This window comes from Arachis stenosperma, chromosome 8 (assembly GCF_014773155.1).
Source record: "Arachis stenosperma cultivar V10309 chromosome 8, arast.V10309.gnm1.PFL2, whole genome shotgun sequence".
NCBI lineage: Eukaryota > Viridiplantae > Streptophyta > Magnoliopsida > Fabales > Fabaceae > Arachis > Arachis stenosperma.
Genome location: NC_080384.1, coordinates 41,567,786 through 41,593,123, shown reverse-complemented (window position 1 = coordinate 41,593,123; position 25,338 = coordinate 41,567,786). Strand labels below are relative to the sequence as shown.

General features: G+C 37.4%; 1 protein-coding gene and 1 long non-coding RNA gene across 2 annotated transcripts; one reads left to right on the top strand and one right to left on the bottom strand.

Moving 5' to 3' along the window:
- Positions 1-125: 125 nt before the first annotated feature.
- LOC130946494 (uncharacterized) lies at positions 126-2,417 on the bottom strand. The gene is made up of 4 exons (XR_009072287.1): positions 2,103-2,417; positions 1,941-2,018; positions 1,377-1,424; positions 126-810 (listed from the first exon to the last, which is right to left on the bottom strand). It is a non-coding gene; the product is annotated as an uncharacterized LOC130946494 (long non-coding RNA).
- A 5,398-nt stretch (positions 2,418-7,815) lies between these two features.
- Positions 7,816-10,290, top strand: LOC130946368 (uncharacterized). The gene is made up of 7 exons (XM_057875093.1): positions 7,816-7,926; positions 8,077-8,160; positions 9,306-9,372; positions 9,492-9,614; positions 9,690-9,773; positions 9,855-9,941; positions 10,027-10,290. Exons 2-7 carry the CDS (start codon positions 8,093-8,095, stop codon positions 10,111-10,113), a joined length of 516 nt encoding a protein of 171 aa, XP_057731076.1. The 5' UTR covers positions 7,816-7,926; positions 8,077-8,092; the 3' UTR covers positions 10,114-10,290.
- The last annotated feature ends 15,048 nt before the right edge of the window (positions 10,291-25,338 follow it).

Sequence of the window (25,338 nt, the reverse complement as noted above, 5' to 3'; positions counted from 1 at the left end):
GGTAAGCCTCCCTTGAACCAAAGACATGCACAACACCATGACTCATGTTCACATTTCAGCAAAAAATTCTCTTACAGAATTATTTTTTGCATTACTTGATGATCTTCATTAATCCAAAATTATCTCTTACAGAATTTCCAAAAACAAATCCTTTTTATTCCAGCTAATAAATTAAGAACTTAAAACATCTTTCAAGAAAATTTATATTGGCATATGTGAAGTGTTAGTGATGAGAGGATTGACATACCAAATGAAGAATTTCTAACAATGTGATGGTGGGTACAAATCCATAAAGGTGTGTTATTTTAGTATTGGATCCAATTAGTTAAAATGAAATGGATATAACATACTAATGTTTATTCTTTCTTCTCTATATGTTATAGAATAAGGGCTGCTGACTACAGGCATCAAACCCAAATAAATAGAAATATCAAGAGTACAGAAGAGGATAGAAAAAAGTATAATAAAATATAATCAAAATCTAAAAATGAAATGATAGAATAATACTTGTCTGCTAGGGTACTTTGGGGAGCTTTGATATGATTCATTTTCAATTGTATCAGATTGGATAGAGTAAGCTAAGTTTACAGGAGGCATTGATGGAAACTCATTCTGATGCTTTGAGGGAGTGATTTCAAACCACCAAAAGCTTGTCTGTGTGCTCCCCTCTTTTGTCGCATCATTCCACCATTGCCGACATCGAGATCTCCTAATCTTCTCTTCAAGTGCGGCACACCATTCTGCCACTACGCTCTTCCAGAGATGCCATTGAGCCACTGCCCTGTCTGGTGCTTCTGGCTCCCTTGTAAGCTATCCAACATAATAAATAAACAACTATCAAATGCACAAATTAAATTTTATCCATAATCCAATATCATTTGATCAGAGGACAGATCAGAAATTCTCAATGTTAATAGTACTTTATCTATAGTCAACAATATGATTTTTAAAAGACGGATCTCAAAACATGATTTTAGATGAATAGTTGAGAAAATGTATGAATTTTAGAAGTGAATACTTCAAGAAAGTCATTATCACTATTACAAAACTGGAAATACATGTATCTCAGTATATGTAGAGTGTAGACTTGATAAAAATCAGGTTAATGGAGAATAAAGGGAAAAAACAACAAAGGTTGAGCTGTTTGAGGTTTTTTCTTTCTTAACTTCATGTTATAATCTCTTTTTAATATATATTTTTTCAAGTCACAAACTTACAGGAAGAACAGAAATTGCATCAAAGTTTAACGTCCTCATGTTAACCAAAATGCAAAAAATGTTATATTAAATATTAAGGTGGTGACATGGATGCTATATTTAAATAAACCCTAAACCATTCAACATTAGTTAAGGACAAAGTTCTCACAAACATGTTACCTCCATCATCCTAGTCTGAATAACTTCGTTAATATTTTACTCAAGACGCTGCATTTCAATAAAAAAAATATTTAATGGCAGAAAAGAATAGGAGAAGAAAAAAACACAGCTCTATTCCTCAATCATGAATATTCTTTCCTAAAAAAATGAAGAAAACGATATACAAAGAAACATGCAATTAAAATTCACCATTAAGATAGTGAATATTGACAGCTTTCAGGTTTTTGTTTCTTTCATGTTTTCCTTTCATTCATCATATAATCATATAATATTGATTATTATTAGTTTTTATAGTGTGCCACTTGTCATGAATGCAGACATACCACTTGTCGATCATTAGAGCTGAACACTTGTCAAGCATTGAACCTACTACTACTTTCCTATTATATATTAATAGACATGCAATTAAAATTCACCATTAAGATAGAGTGATGGCTTACAGTAACTCATAATTTGCACGCGATTATGCTACGGGATTATGTTCTTGCACCCGATTTGCAAACCCAATTTATCATATAACAGCTCATTAACTTTCGATTAAGAAAAACACTTGTGATGACTTACCAGTAAATTTTCAAACCAATTTATCATATACTCCCATCAGTTGTGCACACCAGATATTCAAACGGAGTAAATGAAAGCCTGAATTGTTAAAAAAGTATAAGGTGAAGAGATAATTAACTTAAAAGGAGGAAGCTTTGGGAGAGTTAGAGGGAGAGTAGTTACGCGCAGTAACAGAAAGGAAGTTGCTTGAAGGGGGTGCGATGAACATCCTATCCTTGCTGTGCTGCTTCTTCCCCATTCTGCCGGCTCTGAAATCACCGTGAAATCTCTGTTCGCCTCTGCTCCTGAAGCTTGCATCTCCTCCTCCGCCTCCTCGTCTGTTAGATCTTCCTCTCCTCTTCTTGATTTTCAACTCTCTTGCTTGTGACTTGTCCAATACTTCTACGACGTCGTCGTTATGGACGAAGAAGATGATAAGAGAAAATCAACCACAAAAAGAGCGCGAGAAAGAAAGAAGAGAAAGAGAGATTGAAAGAAATCAAGGAAAGATTTGATTTTTAAAACTAATTTTAAATTTGTTCACTCTTACCCAGTTACCCTATTTCAAATGCTCAAGTTCAAATTCTGATCCAAAAGGGAAAGAACGCGCCCACCGGTGAGATATGAGACTGAGTGAGCTGAGTGAGAACTGAAAAGAATTTAAATTTGATTTTAATTTCAAATATCCCGCCTAGTTTCTGCTGGTGTATTGAATATTGACAGCTTTCAGGTTTTTGTTTCTTTCATGTTTTCCTTTCATTCATCATATAATCATATAATATTGATTATTATTAGTTTTTATAGTGTGCCACTTGTCATGAATGCAGACATACCACTTGTCGATTATTAGAGCTGAACACTTGTCAAGCATTGAACCTACTACTACTCTCCTATTATATATTAATTAAAGATAGATTATTATTATGTTCGTCTATGTAGTTTTATCGAATTTTTTATTATGTTTTATTTTTTTTAATTAATCTTTATACTATATTAGATTTTGTAATTAAATTCTTACTGTGATAAAAATATTGAAAGGAATGAAGAAGAAGAAGTGATAGTGACAACCAACTTTGAGAGGCGTGTGAAGGTGCGTTTCAGCTCTCAATGACCATAATTTTGGTTCCGTTGAACTCGGAAGGACAAGACAAAAAGGATAAATTATTTGGTGAGATGAGAAAGTATTAAATCAGTAACAAGAACAAAAAAAATTATAGATGAACAATATTTGAGTAAAAAAAAGTACGATGATTTTTCACCGAAAAACTAATAGCTTATTCTCCTCAAGGAGGATACCATAGCTCTGATACCATGTTAAATGTTAAATTTCTGGGAGAAGAGTAAAATAAGAAGATAATATTATGTATGAAGTTGTTGTGTTAGAGTTGTGACATGATACAAGTAGAGATATTACCAACTAATCTCATAAATATCCATCTACTAACTATTAGCCATTATTAACTTAACTCCCAACTACTAATGACTCTAATAATATTTTAATAATTATAATATTATCAACAATGCTAGGGAACCAAGAGGGTATCAGACAAAAACCAGCCAAATGCCTGGGTGAATCCAAAACCTCTACGTGAATGGTGCTTATGCTAGGCATTAGGATGTTTCTTCTATTAAGTATTAGAATATTTCTTTTTCATACTAAATGGATGTTCTTTTATATATTTTTTGAATTTTTTTGTATTGCAAATGTAAATATTTCTATTTCTTTAAGAATTTCATAATTTTTTTAAATTTTTATAGATATCTAATTATTTTTGTCAAAATATAATTAGATATTTCTTTTGTTAAGCATTAGGATGTTTTTTTTCATATTAAATGAATGTTTTTTTTTATATTTTTATAATTGTTCATGATCTAAAATCTTCATTCACTTGAAACTATGGTAGATTATTTCGACTGTTTGAAACCTTCACTCACCATGGAGGAATCAATGCCTTTATTATGAAGCCTTTCATATTTCAACCTATCTGCAATGGTGTATCTTCTAACTAGTTTCAAGTAAACAATTCCTGTAAATATATAAAGAGAATAAGGTCGAATAAATACAAAATAACATTCACTGTTGCAAATGAACATAGGTATATGATGCGATCAAGTACGATCAAGAAAAAGACAACCTACAGGTTAAGTTCGTTCCACGAGTGAATAGATAGATGTGAATTTATATAAATATGAGAGACTGAAAAATGTGAGTTTTAATGAAAAAAAATACTATCAAAACTAAAACAAAATCTTCTGGAACTAATTTTCAAGTTGATAGACTTCAAGAAACTCACTGTTAGCTTTCATAATTAACTGATAAAAAATAGTAACTAAGAAAAAAATAACCAAATCAGCTCCGAAGATATAGGCATACAGATCAATTTTCCTTTTTCCACCACCAATGATAGCAACTATCCAATATGCAAAACCAATTTCATTAAAAATGCTCACTTCCAGTGAAGAGGGTCTGACGGTGAGAAAGAGAAGTCTGTGTGTGGTTGTTGGAGATAGATAGATTAATGTGAGAGAGAAGAGAAAGGGTTTTATAGATTTTAATTAGGTTTATTTAATCAATTTTAAATTTTTTAAATTTTAAATTTAAAAAATTTAAAATTAATTATTAATATAATTATAATTAATTAAGTTGTTTCATTTTTTACTGATTAAGAGTTGGTTCCATATATTTTTCCTAATATTATTCTATAGTTAATTTTGTGATGGAAATATACACATAGATGTTATAATCTACTTAGAACTAATTTCATAGTATTTTTAGTAAAAAATAAAAGAAAAATAATTTGTACGTAAGTTATTAGATATCTAAGCTGTAACTTCTATGAGAGTATTTAGTGACATTTGTGTCGAGCATGTGAACGGATCTTCATAATTTTGTCTACCATCATGTTTCGCCTTATCATCTTGGTGTCTAGGTAGCAAAGTATTATTTTTTCTTGCTGTCTTCTTGCACGTAGCCACTTTTACATATCAAAGAAAATATTTACTTTCCCTCTAACACTATAATATTGAAAAGCACCCGCCAAAAGTTAAAATTTTTCTAGGTCAATAGATTATTGTATATATAAATGAAATTCGAACTTCTGCTACTTACTTAAACGGATGAGTGAGTTGATCACTCAAATTGACACACATTGCAAAGCTCTTTAATCACAGCCAGTGAGCCAGCTAGTAGCAATGTTCTGAAAATCGAGCCGGACCGATCGATCGAACCAGTTCAATTAAAAAAAGTCTGATCCTTCTGTTAAAACCGCTAATGACAAAACCGCTAGAAAACTACTGAACCGGCCGGTAACTTGTCGGTTGGACCGGTCTAGGAACCGAATGGTTCATATGAAACGCTGTCGTTTTGATTTGTTAAGGAAAAAAAAAACCCTCCCACCCCCACTCGAGTTACCCCCTCAGTCCCTCACGCCACCAAACACCCAGGCTTCGTTTGGTTAGTGGGTGGAGATAAATAAGACACAGACACAAATACACAAAATGACATAGACACAATGACACATAAAATTTGAGAACTTATTTGATACTCAAGGACATAACACTATTTGTAATTTACCATTTTAACAAAATGACAATGTTATCAACCATCAACACCACCTCTTTACCATTATTTCAGTTCAAATTACCACCATTAAAACCACCATAACCACCTCTCTACCACTATTTCAATACAAATTATAACTATTAATAATAATAAACACATAATAAATTAAAAATTTAGATCCAACCTAATTTAATATATAAACACAATTTTCAATTAACATTTAAATAAAAAATAAATAAATAATATATTAATTAAAAAAATAGAGAACTAAATGGATCTGGCAACGAGGAAGAGAGGCGGAGGAATTGTAGAAGAGAAGCGGAGGCGAAATTGGAAGAGCCAGAGAGACCAAGGTAGATCTATGAGGCAGATTGAGAGAGGGAGAGGGAGGCACGACAGAGGCGGCGACAGTGGATTTAGTAAAGGCAGTGGAGAGGAGGAGGAGGAGGAGGAAGAGGAGGAGGAGAAGAGGCGGCAAGAAAGGACAAAGGAATGGAGGCGGTGGAGAGGGACAGAGAAGGTGAGACGGTGGTTGGGGTGGGAGGCATGGAGGAAGAAAGGAGGCAATGAGGAAGAAGGTGAGAAAGAAGAGAAAAAGAAGTGAATTAGGGTTAAAAGGAGAAGGGTATAAATGAAAATAAAAAAAAAAGATAACAAGGATAAACGTGAAAATAAAAAACTGTGTCTATATCTCAAATCTGTGTCACGAGTTAAAGGTGAGACACAAAAAACATGTATTTTGTGTCCATGTGTGTGTCATCGTGTCTATGATAATTTTGTGTCTCATTAAACAAACAATATACATGTGTCACCGTGTCCATGTCTCTGATGGACATGGACACTAACCAAATGGGACGCCAGCTCATTCCAGCTTCCTGGACGAAACACACAGCAAGAGCAAGCCCTAGCTCCTTCCCAATCCAAAAATTCAGCTTCCTGGACGGAACCGTCTTTGCCGTTCGTCTGTGTCATTGTCTCCGCGGCCTCTTCCTTCTCCTTTTCCGTGGCGTCTTCCCTTTCTAGCTCGGCACGTCTTCTATTCCCAGGTGAAATCGCTGCTCGAGGCCTCTAGCTGGTGCCCGTGGTGTCTTCGTCGTCTGGCCGTCGTATCTTCGTCGTCCCGCCGTCGTCTTCCTGCTGTCAGTGGAAGGTTAATGAAACTGTGATTTACTTATTTGAGGTTAGTGGAAAGTTGATTCTGTTACTTTGTTTCAGGGATTTGAGGTTGAATTTGTGATTTGTGATTTCTTAGGCCTTTTGTAATGCTGCTGATTTGAGTTTGGAATTTGTGATTACTGATTTTAGGTTAGTGGAAAGTTGAGTCTGTGTTACTCTATTTTAGAGAATTGAGGTTGAATTTGTGATTTGTGATTTCTTAAGTCTTTTGTAATGCTGCTGATTTGAGTTTGGAATTTGTGATTACTGATTTACTGATTTTAGGTTAGTGAAAAGTTAAGTTTGTGTTACTTTGTTTCAGGGATTTGAAGTTGAATTTGTGATTTGTGATTTTTTGGGGTTTTGTAATACTGCTTATTTGAGTTTGAAATTTGTGATTACTGATTAGTGATTTGTTAAGCTGCTGTTGTTAACTTGTTATGCACTTATGCTGCTGTTTTGTTATGGACTTATGGCACTGAGTGTTTTGAATTTTGAGTGATAAGTGATTTTTTTACGCTGCTGTTTTGAATTAATTTAGGGGTGATTATTTGTTATGTTTCTGTTTTGAATTAATTTAGGAGTGATTAATGATTATTTCTAGTTGCACTATTGCTATTTGCACCATTGGTCTTTTTATTATTTAACTTTTGAAACTGTATTTTGATAAGATCATATAAATTTAGTTGACATTTCATGTAATGTTTTAAATTTGAAAGATATTTAAGATTTATATTAGATTATAATTATATTTTATAATATTATTTATAATTTATTTATTATTTTGTTCTGAAACGATTTTTTCGATTGAACCACTGATTAAATTGGTTGGATTAATAAACCAATAAACCATTAGCTAGAATGATTTGGTGACCGGTTTAATTTTTCAAACCACTAGTATGGGTTTTTAATTTTTGGGACATGGAGTAGTAGGGGTTGTTTTTTTTTTTTTTGTCATGAGTAGTATGGGTGGTTTAAATTACTACCAAAGTACAAAGTCGATTTAATTACTTTTTGGTTAAATAATTAGTTTTTTTATTTTTGAGTTTTGTCAGTTGCCAATTGGATAAGATTTCGGAAAGCCCATTATTCAAAAAAACAAATTAATGAAAAAAAAAGGAAGAAAAGTTAAATTACCAAAACACCCAATTTGAAAGTCTAGTTAGTACTGTAGTTTCTCAATGTGAAAGAACCTCAACAAAACGTCACTCTTATCGTTCGCAGCATCGGGTACGGCAGCCACAAGAGCCACGCCACCGTCACCGCCGGAGTCACCCTCACTGGAAGAAGGTATTATTACACTTTCTTCATTCTTTTATATTGGTTAAGAAGTTTTGGATTTTGAGCAGAGAGAATCTCGCTTGACAGTTCTATAGCTGAAGCTTAATGGTCGTAACTTTTTGTGGCCTTCATTGCTCTCTCGTTCCAATTTCCTTGCAGATTCAAAGCAGAGACTATGAAGGTGTTTAATATAAATGAAGCCACACTTTCTCTTGCACTCTACACCGATGTCACCAATTCCAAGTTAGTCTTTTTCTCTGGTTTTCTCTCTTATTCTAAAAACAATTCTAAATTATGGAATATTAGCAACTTGTTATTGGAAAATTTTACTTGTTAGTTGTTAATGAAAGAAAGATATTATTGCATTTTTGACTTGTTTGACATTTGTATTTGTTCAAGTTATTGAGACTTTTCGTCACCCAACTATCAGAGAGGCATTGTTGTCTAAAAATACCATTTTGTTCGTTTATCTATTTAATTAGGTTAAATGGTTATTGGAGGTGCATGATTGGTCCAGTAAACATCAAAGTAGCTATCATCGAATAGATCATAAGGGGCTTTGTTTTTATTTTTATTTTTATTTTTTGGGTCTTGATTTCGCAGTGATATGTTTTCTTTGATAATTACAAAAACGATATCTTGTTTTCATTTGTATAAGGAAGAGTAATGTAAGTTAGCACACAAGAGATAGAATTTGTTAGTTGTTAGGTAGTTAGTAATTTTCAGTTTGATGTTTCATACTACATCAGTATATATAAGGCTGGTACTCTTATCTATGAGTACTTCCTTTCGATTTCCTTAGAACTCATTTCACATTTTGGGAACAAGAAGGAAAGTAATTAGTACAATGTAACAATTTTGTAATTAACAATGAAAACTTATCAACTTAAAAGAAAGCAACCCAAACGACATATCATAAGGTTGTGTTTGGATTTTCCTTTGAGACTAAAATACGCAATGGCAAGTCGAAGACAGAAAAATTGTGTGTCTCTCTTCACAACCAAATGAGCTTTTGTATTCTCTTTGTTTTTGTGTCAGAGACAGTATTCAGACGCAGCCGAAGGAATAACTTCAACTGAAAGTTATAATTCATGGTAGTTAGAGTTCAATTTTCCACTTTTTCTTGTGATAGTAAGAGCGTTTAGTGAAACTAGTGTTGCGGCAGTTAGAAATGGTAATTTATAGACTAGTTGCTCCATTCTAACTGTTTTAGAATGGTACTTGCAATTTTTTTCTTATTTATTTCATACAATCAATCTGTAAAAGACTAAAAGTAAATATATGGAACACATTGTAAAATATTGCTATTTGTAATTCATTCTAAGGATTGGGATCCTGCTTCCCTTCCCTTCGATAAATTATATGATGGAATTCTTGTTTTCTCGTAGGGAGCTCTTGGAAAGTATGCAAGCTGGGACATTGGAGCCAGAAGTTGCATTCCTCAATGCTTTACTTGTATTGTTTCTTATATTGTGCTTTATGTCATACCCAGCTCCATTTATAACCATGACTCTAGTGCTTTTATGTGCCATTTTACATCATTCTAATGTTCCAATTATTATCAACTGAACCAGATTCCAGATGTTTTTCCTCTTCTAGCTGCTGCGCACAAGACGCTTGTAGCTAAGTCACGGGATTCTTTGACCACACGCACTCTTCACTCAGAGCTTGTTTACAATTACTCAGGGTCCAAGCATGTAAGTATGCATTTGTATTTGATTCTGGTTCATTTTCCAATTAAGTAGGCTAACTTATGCTTGTATTGTTGATAGATTAGTGAATCTTTGAAACGATGTGGTATCTCAGATAACACGACGTACATCCTTGCTGCTAGATTTGATGCTACTCCTGATGAGGTCAGACAATTCTAAAATAACGTAGGACACCTTTTTTTTTCCTTTTAAGTGTAACTTTAGTGATCTCCGTGTCATCACTAGATAAAAGCCATTGAGAAGCTCATTAATGGAAAAGAGATTGAACTGGAGGAGCTGGAAGGAAGAGCAAACCAATCCCAGATACAAAAGGTTTGGCAGGGCACTAATTCTAATTTCTAATGGCTTTGTGTCGTTTTCTGCAGACTATATGATATTCTAATTCGTTCCTTTTCAGCATTACAAGCTATCTGCCCCCGAACTTGGAGTTTCATCACTTGCAGATGCGATAACTTCCCGAATTGCTTCTCGTGATGCCTTGTGAGAACAATGACTGCGATCTCCATGTATGTTACAAGTTTTACGATCTCTCATTGATCTATTGTAGAATATTTAAAAGAAAGCTTTTAGCTTCAAATAGGTACCTTACCTCTCGATGTTTCCTACATTTGATATTTATTTAAATCAATCTTACTCGAGTTTCAGTAACATTTCTTATGGAAAATGGGAAATCCAAAGTAAGCTAGTTCAGCAATATAACCATTGGTTTGCACGCCTTAAATTTAAAACCATGATGACTAAAACGAATTTCTTGCATCAATCTCTTATTTTAAGCCCAGAATCCCCAGATAAGCATCCCCTATGTATAATGTTACAGGCTATATATCCCTTGCAATGGAGTGTACCCCCTGAAACCATGGAACAATAGAAATGTCATTCTTACCTAAAATAGCTCCACACTAGTAATTATTATTACTTTCAAAATGGGGAACCCACGTTTCATTGCTCAAAGTAGAAAGCGTTACTCATTTTTAAAGCTTTTGCTTATTGTGAAAGACTGGAAGCGTGACAGACTGACAGTATTACATTCCTCTTACATTGAGTCTTGAAAACTATATACATGAACATGACCATTAAACTATGCTTATATCGATCTTAGAGTCTTGTATATTCGTGCATTATAGATTAAAAAAATATGTTAATTACACAGTTGGTCCTTACACTTTAAAAGTTTATAATTAAGTCCTTAAAGAGAATTAAAACTTGCAATTTAATTCTCACCGTTTAAAAAATGTTTGATTTAACCGAATGTTTTTAACATATTCTCTATTTTAAACATGTGAGCTGCATATGTTTAACAATAGGGACTAATTTGCAATTTTAATGAAAGTATGGGGAGTGGAGACCAATGATGTAATTTAAATATTTGAAAATGACCAAAAACTCCATAGGTTATCTGAACCTACCCTGCCTCTCCCCAGTTAGGGAGTGGATCCTCTCCAATGAAAAAAAATTGGATGGTGTCCAGTGTTTAATCTCACCCTTTATTGCTCTCTCTCTCCTATTTAATTTTGGTCCCACTTATAGAATTAAATGTGAGAGATCACACTTTATTCTCCCAAGTGTTAAAAAAAATGGAGATGATCCATTTCTCTCCAGTTCTCACTCTCACTTTCTCACTTTCCAAAGCGGCACCCCACCAGCGCTCTCTGTCTCTCACCTAGGCTCACTATTGCGGTGCCTCTCGCCTCCGTCGTTGCGTGGAATCCACTGATATAAATTGAGTTGCTATTTTTATGTTGATTTGTTTATATTTTCTTCTTAGACATTGAATTGTTCGCTTTGAACATGTTTGGGATTGGAAATGTTCTCTTCCATTTATTGGTGTTCAGTATTGGGATTAGAAGAGAAGAAAAAGTTGCTGGATGAGAGAGGCGAGATGGAAGAAGGAGGCGAGACTCAACTCGTGAGCACAAATATGGTGGATTCAGCACGGCGACAGTGAACCGAGGTGAGAGACAGAGAGCACTGGGGGTTGGGATGTCGTTTGGAAAGTGAGAAAGTGAGAGTGAGAGAGTTGGGAAAGGGCGGGGTGGGTTCAGATAGCCTAGAAATTTTTTTGTCATTTTCAAATGGTTAAATTACACAGTTGGTCTCATACTTTCACTAAAATTGTAAATTAGTCCTATTGTCAAACATGTGCAGCTCACATGTTTAAAATAGAGAATATGCTGAGAATATTCTGTTAAATGAAACACTTTTTGAATGGCGAGGATTAAATTGCAAATTTTAATTCTCTTTAGGGACTCAATTATAAATTTTTAAAGTGTATGGATCAATTTGCAATTTCACTGAAAGTATAGAGACCAACTGTGTAATTTAACCAAAAAAATATAAATATTAGATATGTATTTTCAAAAATATTTGAGATCAAATTTTGATGAATTTTTTATAAACATAATTAAAAAAATAATTAAAAAAATAAAGTATTTTTATATTTAAAATTGATAATTTTTTACCAAGTAAATTTTTATGCGATTACTTTCTTGAATAGCTCTAGAAATTAAATTTTGTTCCAATTTTTTAGATCTATTTTTTAAATAATTATCAAATTATTTTAAAAAGGTTTTAAATTAAATACACAAATTTTTCATCAAATATAAAAATTATTTGCCACTTATAAAAGAAATGATGTTTTTATTTTTGTTATGTTTTGAAATTTTTTAAAAATATTTTTATCTTTGTGATATTTTCAAAGTAATTTTATCATTGCAAAAATCTTTGGAGAAGAATGAATGCTAGTTTTAGATATTCATTCATTCATTCAAGTTCAGAAGTTTGTGTTGGAGTTATCACATATCAAACTTTTTCTTTATAGGTGCAAGTGGAACCGTGACATGGATGGCATGTGTGAGGCCATTTCATTGCCACTATTTACTAAAAGAAAGAAAGCTCTGATTAACATGTGCATAGATTCATGAAACTTAACCTTATCTCATGTTTCAGGTTGCTTTAATTCTTTATGTGTTATTGCAATACACATGATTCACTATGAATCTAGTTGTGGATGGTGTTGGAGTATCTCTATTGCTTGGCATCTTGTAAAAAGTGAAAGAATTAAAGTAGTTGTTGTAGGCTTGTAGCACTTGTCCTCTATCTCCTTTTCTTCTTTTAACATAATGTTTCCGTCTGTTAAATCATGAACTAAACTATTTTAAAAGTAATCTGTTAAAGATCTAAATTTCTTTAACGAAATTAAGTTGGATTGTTCTAGTGGTTAGCTCACTAGTCCGCTTAAGTAAGTATTGGAATTTGAATTCTGCCTTGTGCATGCACCAACCCATTAGCCAATAGCAAATCCTTAGATAGAAGTCAGTACTGCGACAAATTAATCTTTGGCCTGTCGGGCTAGAAAATACTTAAAAAAAAAAAAAAAGATTTCTTTAACGATTTTTCATTGACTAATAAATTACACACAAAGTGAAATTTAAATTATCAATATTTAAGTAGTTGAATAAATTTTTTTTGAGCAATTTGAATTAGTTTCTCTCTCCTTTCTATTGTAAATTCATGAGGAAAATTTATGATTATCTTATTATTTCTTCAACAAAAATATCTATTATGAACTAATTAACAAGAAGAATTTAATTTTAATCCGTTATCAGTATAATGTGATTTTACACATATATTTAATTATATAATATTACATCAATAAAAATATTTTTTATATATTAATTACGTGAATGGGTTGACCAAAAAAATAACTATAATTATATATATATATATATATATATATATATATATATATATATATAATATTTTATATTATCAGCGTATGAAAATTAAACTCCTAAAAATAATATCAATCTGTTGAAATAACAATGTCAAGGGTATCTTTGGTTTGAGATACATGTAAGAGGAGCTGGTCCATGAAAATCGATTGTCATTATTACCCTCAAATCAAATACATTTCAAGAAAATAAAAGATTAAATGTGAGAGAAATATAATGTATAGTAATATTTTATTTTTATTTTTAGTATCTATTTATATTAAATTACAACAAGGTTGGGTTTATTTCAAAATTTTCAAAAGGTATTTTTATAACAGAATTTATGTAATTGTAGACTCTTTTTTTGCAATTATTGTATGTCAAAAAATAGTTGTCAATTAAAAAAAAAAATATGATGTTTGCCAAGTAAAAATTGGAACAAACCTACCTGTTACGGTGGGTAACCGGAGATTAATGGACTGGACTGGATTTGGTCGGCCCAATCGTCTGCGGATGGTAACTTCCGAGCGGGTTTGCGCGCTGGAACCTCCTTCCGACTTGTGTGCGTGAATGAATGGGGGGTGGTACCTGCAAAGACACTCCGATGCCTAAGTCAGCAAGGGTGTGAGCAAGTTTAGAATGTATTGGGCTTAGAGATACCTGAGGGATGTCAGGTATTTATAGGGATGAACCAATAACCACCGCTGAAGTAGTGCCACCCTTTTAGGGTGATAACCGTCCCTTTATCTTAGGGAGGTTAAGATATGGCTCCCGGAAGTGGTTAGAGAGATTTTAGGGGCAGTTACTCATTTGGATTGATGTTAATCTGCCAACTGTTCTCTGTCCCGACTTATTTAGAGTAAATCGTAGTCAAGACCGACTTCTTAGTACGAAGGTCGGTGCTCAGCAAGGCTCAATCCTCTGGACTAGGCCTTTCGTTTAGACCTGGGCCTTTATTATCGGGCCAGGATATGAACAGTGCCCCTACTTGAGCCCAAGATCTCCTTAAGACTTGGGTTCGAGTATTTTACTCGGGTTCATAGCCGACTTCCTTGGAGGAGATGCGGGGTTTTTAAACCGACGTGATTTTCGCGACCTTTTGTTTCTGACAGTTACGTCTATTCAAGCGTCGTGTCCGTTAGGGATGCACCTAGGGATTGATGGCTTTGGTAACGGTGCACTCTCATTAATGACTGTCCCGTTTTTACCATTATTCCCCTAGAGTATTTATAAATACTTTTCCCTCTCTTTCATTATCTTCTTTCTGCGATTTTTCTAATTTTTTCCTCGTTCGTTCTTCATTCGTTCGTGCTGCATTCTTGTGTTTCGGAGACTTCTGCTTCTTCCAACCTTCATTTTCAAAGAGATGTTAGTTTCCTTTTCTCTTTCACCTTTTTCGTATGCCTTTATTTTGTAGATAAGTGAGTTTGTAGGCTTTTGCTTGGTTCCTTTTTCTCCCCTCTAGAGACCTTTGTTTTTGATTTTTTCTTTTCTTTTTTCCTTTTGTAGGTTTCCTCATCTTCTTTAGGAAAAGAAAATGGCCTCCGTAGATTGGGTTGATGTTACTGTCCTAGGGGAGGAGCCGTTGGTTGATGTTGAGTTTATTACTCATCTTCGCACTCACCACCGGCTCTGTACCTCAGATGAGGATGAGCCTAAGTATGAATTGCTTATCCCAAGTTCAGAGGACCGAGTTTGCCATGGGAGGGCCAACGGAACGGCCCCTCATTTATTCTTTATGTATGAATGCATGATCACCCGTCTGGGCATTTTTCTACCTTTTTCAGATTTTGAGATGTCTGTTTTGCAACACTGTCGGGTTGCCCCTACCCAGCTTCACCCCAACTCTTGGGGTTTTTTGAAAATTTATCAATTTATTAGCCATGCTTTGGAGTTCCCGACTTCTCTGAAAATCTTTTTCCATCTTTTCCATATGACCAAGCCCTTCAGTGGGCTAAACAATAAACAACAATGGGTTTCCTTCCGAGCCATACAAGGTCGGAGAATCTTTACCCTTTTTGACGAATCCTTCCATGACTTTAAAAATTATTTTTTCAAGGTGCAAGCTGTAGAGGGTCACCACCCCTTTTTCCTGGATGATAATTCTTCTCCTCGCTTTCCTTTATACTGGCTGGAGGCCTCTCCCTGTGAGAAATATGGTCTGGATGACCTGGATGAAGTAGAGGCCGCCATTGTGGGGTTCCTCCGAGAAGTGTGGGGGAGGGCCCCATACTTGGACACTAAAAAGTTTCTCCAAGGGTCTCCGACCTTTATCCAAACACAGCTAGGTAGCTTTCATTTGTTTGTTAGATTCCTGACTCGTTAATTGAATTTTCCGACTTGTTTAATTCCTTCAGCTATTTTATTTTTCCAGAAATGGCGAAGAGGAATGCTCAGGAATCTTACCAGAGAGTCCAGGAGGCCAAAGCAAAGTCTCGCGCCAGGACTGGTGGTGCCAGGGTTATCTCTCCTCCTCCTCCTCCTCCTCGGAACGTTGGGACTCTTTCCAAGCCTATTGTGATTTCTTCTTCAGCTTCCTCTCAACCGCCCCCCGTCGTCCGACCCTCCCCTGAGCCGAAGAAGCGTAAGACCTTAGAGTCTGGCTCTTCCGGTGAGGTTAAGGCGGATGCTCTTGCATTCGTCCGAAAGAATATCTACCCCCATGCTCGTATAAGCATGGATGATATGTCTGTTCGGAGCCACCTTACCACTATGATTGAGGAGAGTCTCAAGGCGGCGGGGGTTTGCGGCAAACTCTTGGATATTTTTGAGAAGGCTCCTCTCAGCTCTTTAGGGATGACCTCGAGGGTCGAGGAGCTGGAAGGAAGGCTTCGCTCATACCAAGAGCATGAGGGGAAATTAAAGAAGGAAATCGCCAAGCTGAAGGAGGAGAGAGATGCCCTCCGGGAGAAAGGGAAGGTTTTGCAAGCCCAATGCAACATGGAGATGGATTTGAGGAAAACAGCGCAGGCTAGCTATCAAAGTTTGTTCAATGATCTTGTGTCTGTGAAGAATGATCTGCTGAATTCTCGGAAGGCATACGATGAGTTGGAGGACTCTATTGCTGATGGCGCCGAGGAGTCTTGGAGGATCTTCCTGGAGCAAGTCAGAGTTATTGCTCCCGACTTGGATCTTTCTCCTTTACATCCTGACAAAGTTGTTATTGACGGGGCCATAGTTGATCCTCCTGTCCCTGTGATCGTTTCTGAATCAGAGTTGAAGACTCGAGGGCAGAGGATCATTGAGTCTCCTCCTCATAGAAAGGATGCTCCAAGTTCTTCAGCAGTTCCTCCTATTTCTTCTTCATCTCCCATGGATGCCTCTGGTGGCGCTCCTCCTGACTCCGGTGGTGGTGATCCGTCTGCTCTTCTTCCTAAAAAATGATTTGTGGGCTATTTGGGGGCCCGGCCTGTGGGTCCCCCATTTTTAAACTCTTTTATTTATTTTTGGTTGGTGGTGTTTGTTGAACAATTTTCTTTGGCCTTTTAAGGCCGTAAACAAAATATTAAAAAATACCTTTTTTAATAAGGGTTTTTAGATTAACAAAATAAATACCCTTTTTTGGATAAGGGTTTAAGTTACCTTATGCGTGTATGCTTTTTTGATTTTGATTTCTCGAAGTCCCCTTGATCTTTTTCTGAAAACCTTTTCCTTTGGCTTGTGTGTTTTTCTGAGCCTTTTGTGTAAGGGCATTAGGACAACCTTTAAACTTTTTCCTAGGTTTTTCAATCTCTTTTTTATTATTCCTTATACTCAACTTTGCTTTAGTAAGTTCTTATGACTTAGGTTATTTTTGCGATGCGTTTTTCTTCTACTCGGTTCTTCACTCCGATTTACGGGTCGAAGTATTTCCGAGCTTTTCTACTCGGGTTTTCATTTCGACTTATGAGTCGGATTGTTTCCGAGTTTTTTACGATCAACTCATATAACCTCTTTACACCGACTTGTACCTCGTCGTTTTATCTTGACGATCATCTAGATCGGTTCATGGGATTTTCACGTTTTGCCGAGCTTAAGTCGGCGCGTTTCGTAGAAAGACTTAGAAAAATAGAAAGGAGTTTATAAGAGATACTGTGAATAAAAAAAGATCTTTTATTGATTGGAGAGGTACTTTCTTGCTACTAAGGGTTTTTAATAGCCTATTTTCCCTTAGCCTCTACTATGATGCCTCGTTAAAAACCCTTCTCCAGAAAAAACCCTTTGATTTTGGGAAAAAATCATGAAGTTGGGAAAAGAGTACATCAGGGAGTAGAGTTCGCTTTTAACTGTAGTATATTTTCAGATTACAAGCATGCCACGACCTTGGGAACTCAGCGCCGTTCAGGTCGGTTACCTTATAATAACCTTTTCCTAAAACTTCATTGACTTTGTATGGTCCCTTCCAATTAGCAGCAAGTTATCCTTCTCCTGATTTGTTGACTCCAATGTCGTTTCTGATTAAGACCAAGTCATTCGGAGCAAATGTTCTTCGAATGACTTTTTTGTTGTACCTTGTAGTCATCCTTTGCTTCAACGCTGCTTCTCTTATCTGGGCATCTTCTCGGACTTCGGGGAGCAAGTCGAGCTCCTCTTTGTGCCCCTGTATGTTTCTGATCTCGTCATGGAGAATTACCCTTGGGCTTTGTTCCGTGATTTCTATTGGTATCATTGCTTCTACGCCATAGACTAGTCGGAAGGGTGTTTCTCCAGTGGCAGATTGGGGTGTTGTCCTGTAAGCCCATAGCACATGGGGGAGCTCTTCAGCCTAAGCTCCTTTTGCTTCTTGTAATCTTTTCTTTAGCCTTGCCAGTATGACTTTGTTGGCTGCCTCAGCTTGCCCATTGGCTTGCGGGTGCTCTACCGAGGTGAACTGGTGTTTGATTTTCATACTGGCTACTAAGCTTCTGAAGGTAGAGTCGGTGAATTGGATTCCATTATCTGTAGTGATGGAATAAGGTATCCCATATCTTGTGATGATGTTTTTGTAGAGGAACTTCCGACTTCTTTGAGCGGTGATGGTGGCCAATGGTTCTGCTTCTATCCACTTTGTGAAGTAATCTATTCCCACGATCAGGTATTTGACTTGTCCTGGCACTTGGGGAAAAGGACCTAACAAATCCATTCCCTATTTTGCAAAGGGCCATGGAGAAGTGATACTGATGAGCTCTTCTGGTGGAGCCACGTGGAAATTTGCATGCATCTGACATGGTTGACACTTTTTCACAAATTCTGTGGCATCTTTCTGCAAGGTCGGCCAGTAGAATCCAGTTCGGATTACTTTCCTGGCTTGTGACCTTGCTCCGAGATGGTTTCCGCAGATCCCACTATGTACTTCCTCTAATACCTCGGCGGTTCTTGAGGTCGGTACACACTTTAATAGTGGTGTTGATATCCCCCTTCTGTAGAGAATATTTCTCACCAAGGTGTAGTGTTGTGCTTCCCTTCGGATCTTTTTGGCCTCTTTCTCCTCTTTAGGGAGGATGTCGAATTTCATGTATTCGACCAAGGGGTTCATCCATCCGAGGTTTAAATCGACTACCTCAAGTACTTCTTGTTTGTCTTCTATTTTTACCACCGAGGGTTCTTGGAGGGTTTCTTGGATCAGGCTTCTGTTGTTCCCTCCCAGTTTGGTACTTGCTAACTTGGATAGGACGTCCGCTCTGCTGTTTAGATCCCGAGTTATGTGTTTAACCTCGGTTTTTGCAAAGCGCCCAAGGTGCTCCAGAGTTTTCTCCAAGTACCTCTTCATGTTTGGGTCCTTTGCCTGATACTCTCCGCTTATTTGGGAGGTCACCACTTGTGAGTCGCTGTATATCATCACCTTTGTAGCACCGACTTCTTCTGCCAGCTTCAATCCAGCAATCAAGGCTTCATACTCTGCCTGATTATTTGAAGCTGGGAATTCAAATTTAAGGGAAACCTCTATCTGGGTTCCTCTTTCATCTACCAATATTATGCCTGCACCGCTTCCTGTTTTGTTGGAGGATCCATCTACATAGAGTTCCCATGTAGTTGGTTTTTCCTCCTGATCCCTTGCGTATTCTGCAACGAAGTCGGCGAGGCATTGGGCTTTAATCGCCGTCCGAGTTTCATATCTTAAGTCAAACTCGGAGAGCTCTATTGCCCATTGAACCATTCTCCCTGCAACATCCGTCTTTTGAAGGATTTGCTTCATGGGTTGGTTCGTACAGACTCTTATTGTGTGAGCCTGAAAGTAAGGTCGTAGCCTTCGTGAGGCTATTACTAAGGAGTAGGCAAACTTCTCTAGTTTGTGGTATCTTAGCTCAGGGCCTTGTAGAACTTTACTGATGAAATAAACTGGATGTTTCCGACCTCATCTTCTCTTATCAGGGCTGATGAGACAGCCTTGTCTGCTACGGATAAGTACAGGACGAGGTCTTTTCCAGATACTGGTCGGGTCAGAATAGGAGGTTGGCTTAAAAACTTTTTGAACTCCTGGAACGCCTCCTCGCATTCAGGAGTCCATTCGAACTGGCTTCCCTTTCTTAATAAGGAAAATAATGGAAGGGATTTTAATGCCGATCCTGTCAAAAATCTGGAGAGGGCTGCAAGTCGGCCATTCAGCTGCTGGACCTCTCTCAAACAAGTCGGACTTTTCATTTCTAGGATGGCTCTACACTTATCGGGATTGGCTTCGATCCCTCTTTGTGTTAGCATAAATCCTAGAAATTTCCCTGCCTCCACCGCGAAGGCGCACTTTGCGGGATTTAGTCTCATTCCGTGCAGCCTTATGGTGTCAAAGACTTGTGAGAGGTCTGACAAGAGGTAGACTTCCTTCTTGGTCTTTACCAGCATATCGTCGATGTATACTTCCATTAGACTCCCCAGATGAGGGGAAAACACTTTATTCATCAACCTTTGATATGTGGCTCCTGCATTCTTCAATCCGAATGGCATGACCACGTAGCAGAAATTAGCTCTGGGTGTGATGAATGATGTTTTCTCCTGGTCTGGCTCATACATTGGGATTTGATTATATCCCGAGTAGGCGTCCATAAATGATAAGTATTGATACCCCGAGCTGGAGTCCACTAGGGTGTCAATACTTGGTAGTGGATAAGGGTCCTTGGGACATGCCTTATTTAAGTCGGTATAGTCGACACACATTCTCCATTTGCCATTTTATTTTTTGACTAACACTACATTGGCTAGCCATGTTGGGTACTTGACTTCTCTGATGAAGCCAGCTTCCAGGAGTGCCTGTACTTGTTCTTCTACTATTAGGGCTCGTTCTGGGACGAGCTTGCGTCTTCTTTGCTGTACAGGTCGGGATCCCGGATAAACTGAGAGCTTGTGGGACATGAGCTCGGGGTCTATCCCAGGCATGTCAGAGGCCTTCCAGGCGAAGAGGTCAGAGTTATTTCTTAGGAGCTTTAGTCAATTCTTGTTTTAGGGTTTCCCCTAAGTTGGCTCCTATATGAGTATTTTTCCCTTCCTCTTCGCCGACCTGTATCTCCTCGATTTTTCCTCCCGGTTGTGGTCGCAGCTCTTCTCTGGCCCTTGCACCACCGAGCTCTATTGTGTGAACTTCTCCGCCCTTTCCTCTCAGATTTAGGCTTTCATTGTAGCATTTCCTTGCCAACTTTTGGTCTCCCCTTACCGTTGCTATTCCCGCTGAGGTCAGGAATTTTATGCAGAGGTGGGGATAAGATACCACCGCTCCGAGTCGATTAAGGGTAGCTCTGCCGATTAAAGCATTATATGCTGACCCGACATCAATGACTATGAAGTCTATACTCAGAGTCTTTGATTTTTCCCCTTTCCCAAAAGTGGTGTGGAGGGGCAAAAATCCCAGTGGTTTTATTGGCGTGTCCCCTAATCCGTATAGGGTGTCGGGGTAGGCTCTTAATTCTTTCTCGTCCAACCCTAGCTTGTCAAAAGCGGGCTTGAAAAGGATGTCCGCCGAGCTTCCTTGGTCTACTAGGGTTCTGTGGAGATGGGCATTTGCCAGGATCATAGTTATTACTACTGGATCATCGTGTCCAGGGATTATTCCTTGCCCATCTTCTTTAGTGAATGAGATAGTGGGGAGATCGGATGACTCTCCTCCGACCTGATAGACTCTCTTGAGGTGCCTTTTGCGAGAGGATTTTGTGAGTCCCCCTCCCGCGAACCCCCCCCGGAGATCATATGGATATGTCTTTCAGGAGTCGTCGGTGGTGGGTCTCTTCTGTCGATATCATCTCGCTTCCTCTTCCCATGACCGTCCGACCTTTCTATGAGATATCTGTCAAGCCGACCTTCTCTAGCCAACTTTTCTATCACATTTTTAAGGTCGTAACAATCGTTCGTGGAGTGACCATATATTTTATGGTACTCACAGTAGTCGCTGCGGCTTCCCCCCTTTTTATTTTTGATGGGTCTGGGGGTGGCAGCCTTTCAGTGTTGCAAATTTCTCTGTACACATCCACTATTGAAACTTTTAGAGGAGTATAAGAGTGGTACTTCCTTGGTCTGTCGAGACCGAGTTCTTTCTTCTTGGTCTCCCTCTCCCTCTCTTTTATTGAGGGAGGGTGCCCAGGTCGCCAACTTAGGTCTCTCAACTTAGCATTTTTCTCCATGTTGATGTACTTTTCAGCTCTTTCCTGCACATCACTCAAGGAGATGGGGTGTCTTTTGGATATGGACTGCGAGAAGGGACCTTCTCTAAGCCCATTGACTAACCCCATTATTACTGCCTCGGTGGGCAGGTCTTGAATCTCCAAACATGCTTTGTTGAACCTTTCCATATAGGCTCGTAAAGATTCTCTGACCTCCTGTTTTATTCCCAGGAGGCTCGGTGCATGTTTCACTTTGTCCTTCTGGATAGAGAACCTCATCAAAAACTTCCTTGAGAGGTCTTCAAAGCTGGTAACCGACCTCGGGGGGAGGCTATCGAACCACTTCATCGCTGCTTTCGATAGAGTGGTCGGGAAGGCTTTGCATCGCGTAGCGTCGGAAGCATCAACTAGGTACATCCGACTTTTGAAGTTGCTCAGGTGATGCTTTGGATCCGTGGTTCCGTCATAGAGGTCCATATCAGGGCTTTTAAAGTTCCTCGGAACTTTTGCCCTCATTATGTCCTCGCTGAAAGGATCCTCCCCACCTAAGGGCGGCTCTTCCTTTTCGTCATGGGAGTTGCGACCTTTAAGGGAGGATTCTAACTTTAAGAGTTTTCTTTCTAACTCTTTTCGTCGTTCCATCTCCTCTTTTAGGCTTTTTTCGGTTTCCTTTTGTCGCTCCCGTTCTTGTTCTAACTGTTCCAGGCGACTGTGGACTAATCCCATTAGTTCAGTTACATGGGATGGTCCATCTTTTTCTGATTCGCGCCCTTCTGAGGAGTTTACCTTCGGGTTTTTTACTCCGGAGGTACCTTCCCTATGTTGATTATCAATTTCTTGGTGGAGGGTGAAGTCCGCATCGTTATTGCCTGTGTCCAGATTCTCTTGCTCAGAATCTGTCTCCACATGACCTTCTTCGTGGGATCTGTCCGCCATCGGTGGCTGATCTCTCGGGTCCCCGGCAACGGCGCCAATGTTACGGTGGGTAACCGGAGATTAATGGACTGGACTGGATTTGGCCGGCCCAATCGTCTGCGGATGGTAACTTCCGAGCGGGTTTGCACGCTGGAACCTCCTTCCGACTTGTGTGCGTGAATGAATGGGGGGTGGTACCTGCAAAGACACTCCGATGCCTAAGTCAGCAAGGGTGTGAGCAAGTTTAGAATGTATTGGGTTTAGAGATACCTGAGGGATGTCAGGGTATTTATAGGGATGAACCAATAACCACCGCTGAAGTAGTGCCACCCTTTTAGGGTGATAACCGTCCCTTTATCTTAGGGAGGTTAAGATATGGCTCCCGGAAGTGGTTAGAGAGATTTTAGGGGCAGTTACTCATTTGGATTGATGTTAATCTGCCAACTGTTCTCTGTCCCGACTTCTTTAGAGTAAATCGTAGTCAAGACCGACTTCTTAGTACGAAGGTCGGTGCTCAGCAAGGCTCAATCCTCTGGACTAGGCCTTTCGTTTGGACCTGGGCCTTTATTATCGGGTCAGGGTATGAACACTACCCAATGAAGTTCGAATCAAATATTCAAATTAAGCTTTCTGGCCAATTATTTAAGTTGCGATTCTTTTTGGGTGAAATTATTATTAATTATATCTTTGCATATAAAAATTAAATTAGATTGGTCTAGTAGTTAATTCACTAATATCACTAATTGTATAATTGATAGCATTAATTTTTATTAAACTATTTCTTCCTACTATAGTGCTAAGTGTTAAATATTTATTTATTTAATTTATACTGCAAAATTAATATTTTATTTCATTTAATATACTTGATAAATTAAGAGGGATATAAAAGTTTGGTGTTCAAATCTTTTTTCCATTTTATTCCATCACTATAATCTAAGTTATCATTATTTTTACTATCATAAAACAGTTTATACGTGAAAATATTATTATTTCTATTATCTCACATATATTATTCGTACTCTTTTATCATATTATTATCATTATCTCTTTTTTTTTCATTCTCACTCTTTTTTATTTTTTTTTCTATTTATATTGACAGGATATTTACTGTAAAATTCTATACGTGCTACAACAAACAAAAAAAATATGCATACCAAACTTTCTTCTGTCAATTATTTACTTTTATTTTACTATTATATGTTACGTTTTCTTTTCTAGGGTTAAATATTTGTTTATTTAATTTATACTATAAAAATAATATTTTATTTTATTTAATATACTTGATAAATTAAGAGGGATATAAAAATTTAGTGTCCAATTCTTTTTTCCATTTTATTCCATCACTATAATCTAAATTATCATTATTTTTAGAATTAAGTGTGATTTTAGTTCTTAAGGTATAGGCAAAAAATTTTATTCATTTTCAATTTTTTTTATACAAAATCATCCCTAAAGTTTAGCTTGATTTTAAAGTCATCCTTTTGAACAAAAATACCCTTCTATCTCCAATTTATCCCAATCTTCATATTTCCCATTCACGGCAATGAAAGAGGTGCAGAGAGTAGACTAAGCAGGCTGGTGGCAGCGACGCGGACAAGCAAAAACGCTGGCGGCGGCGACGCGGACAGACAGAGATGCATGCAACAGCAATGAGGCGAGAAGACACACGGGCGATAGCAACCTAGGCGAAAAGAGACGCATGCGCCAGCGACGCAGGCCGACACAGACGCTTGCGACAGCAATCTGTGCCGTAATGTGTACATTGGCATAAAATGTCATAAGTTTCGATTCATACACTCAAAAATCTACACTTCTACTGTTCTATGAATGGTATAATTTTTTATTGATGTAATGATAACCTCTCTAATACTGAATTACATTCTCATGACGAATTCACAATTCATCATGACAGGAGGCTTTGCAACAATAATACTGTGAAATAATTTAAAAAAAGGACAATGGTCTTAACATATAAATATACAAGTTATAAATTTGTAACAAATACATAAATATTAGGGTTAAATACTTTTTTCGTCGTTCAGGTGTGTGGGATGAAATCAAAATCACTCATAATCTTTTTTTTTGTTCGAATGATCTTTAATGTAAATTTAGTATTAAAATTATCCTTTTGAACATAATAATTTTTTAAATGATACAAATAACATTTCTCTATTATCACCACCACCACCTCACCCACTACTCCAAACTCCTCCCAATTGAAACAGAAACAAAAGAAAAGAAGAGAATAAAAAAAAACACAAGCAACAAAAGAAGAGAGAAACAGATAAGGAGAAGAAAGATAAGAAAAGGAAGAAGAGGGAGGTGACAACAGAAAAGAGTGCAGTTGCCATCTCGCCTCGTGACTGTGAGAGAGAGACAAGACGAGGAAATGAGAGAGAGGGAACGAGAGAAGAGAGAAACAAAGAGGAAAAGAAAGAAAAGGAAAGGAAGAAGAGGCAGGTGATGACGGAAAAGAGTGCAACTGCCGCCATCGCATCGTGACTGAGGTTGGAGCTACTCCTATCGACGTCGAGCTCCATCACC

What these genes read in the sequence shown, in the direction of transcription:
- LOC130946368 (XM_057875093.1), top strand. Translation starts at nt 8,093, where the DNA reads ATGAAGGTGTTTAATATAAATGAAGCCACACTTTCTCTTGCACTCTAC. An exon ending in TTGATGCTACTCCTGATGAG is followed by an intron (nt 9,774 to 9,854) that starts GTCAGACAATTC and finishes TGTCATCACTAG; the next exon opens with ATAAAAGCCATTGAGAAGCT. An exon ending in ACCAATCCCAGATACAAAAG is followed by an intron (nt 9,942 to 10,026) that starts GTTTGGCAGGGC and finishes GTTCCTTTTCAG; the next exon opens with CATTACAAGCTATCTGCCCC.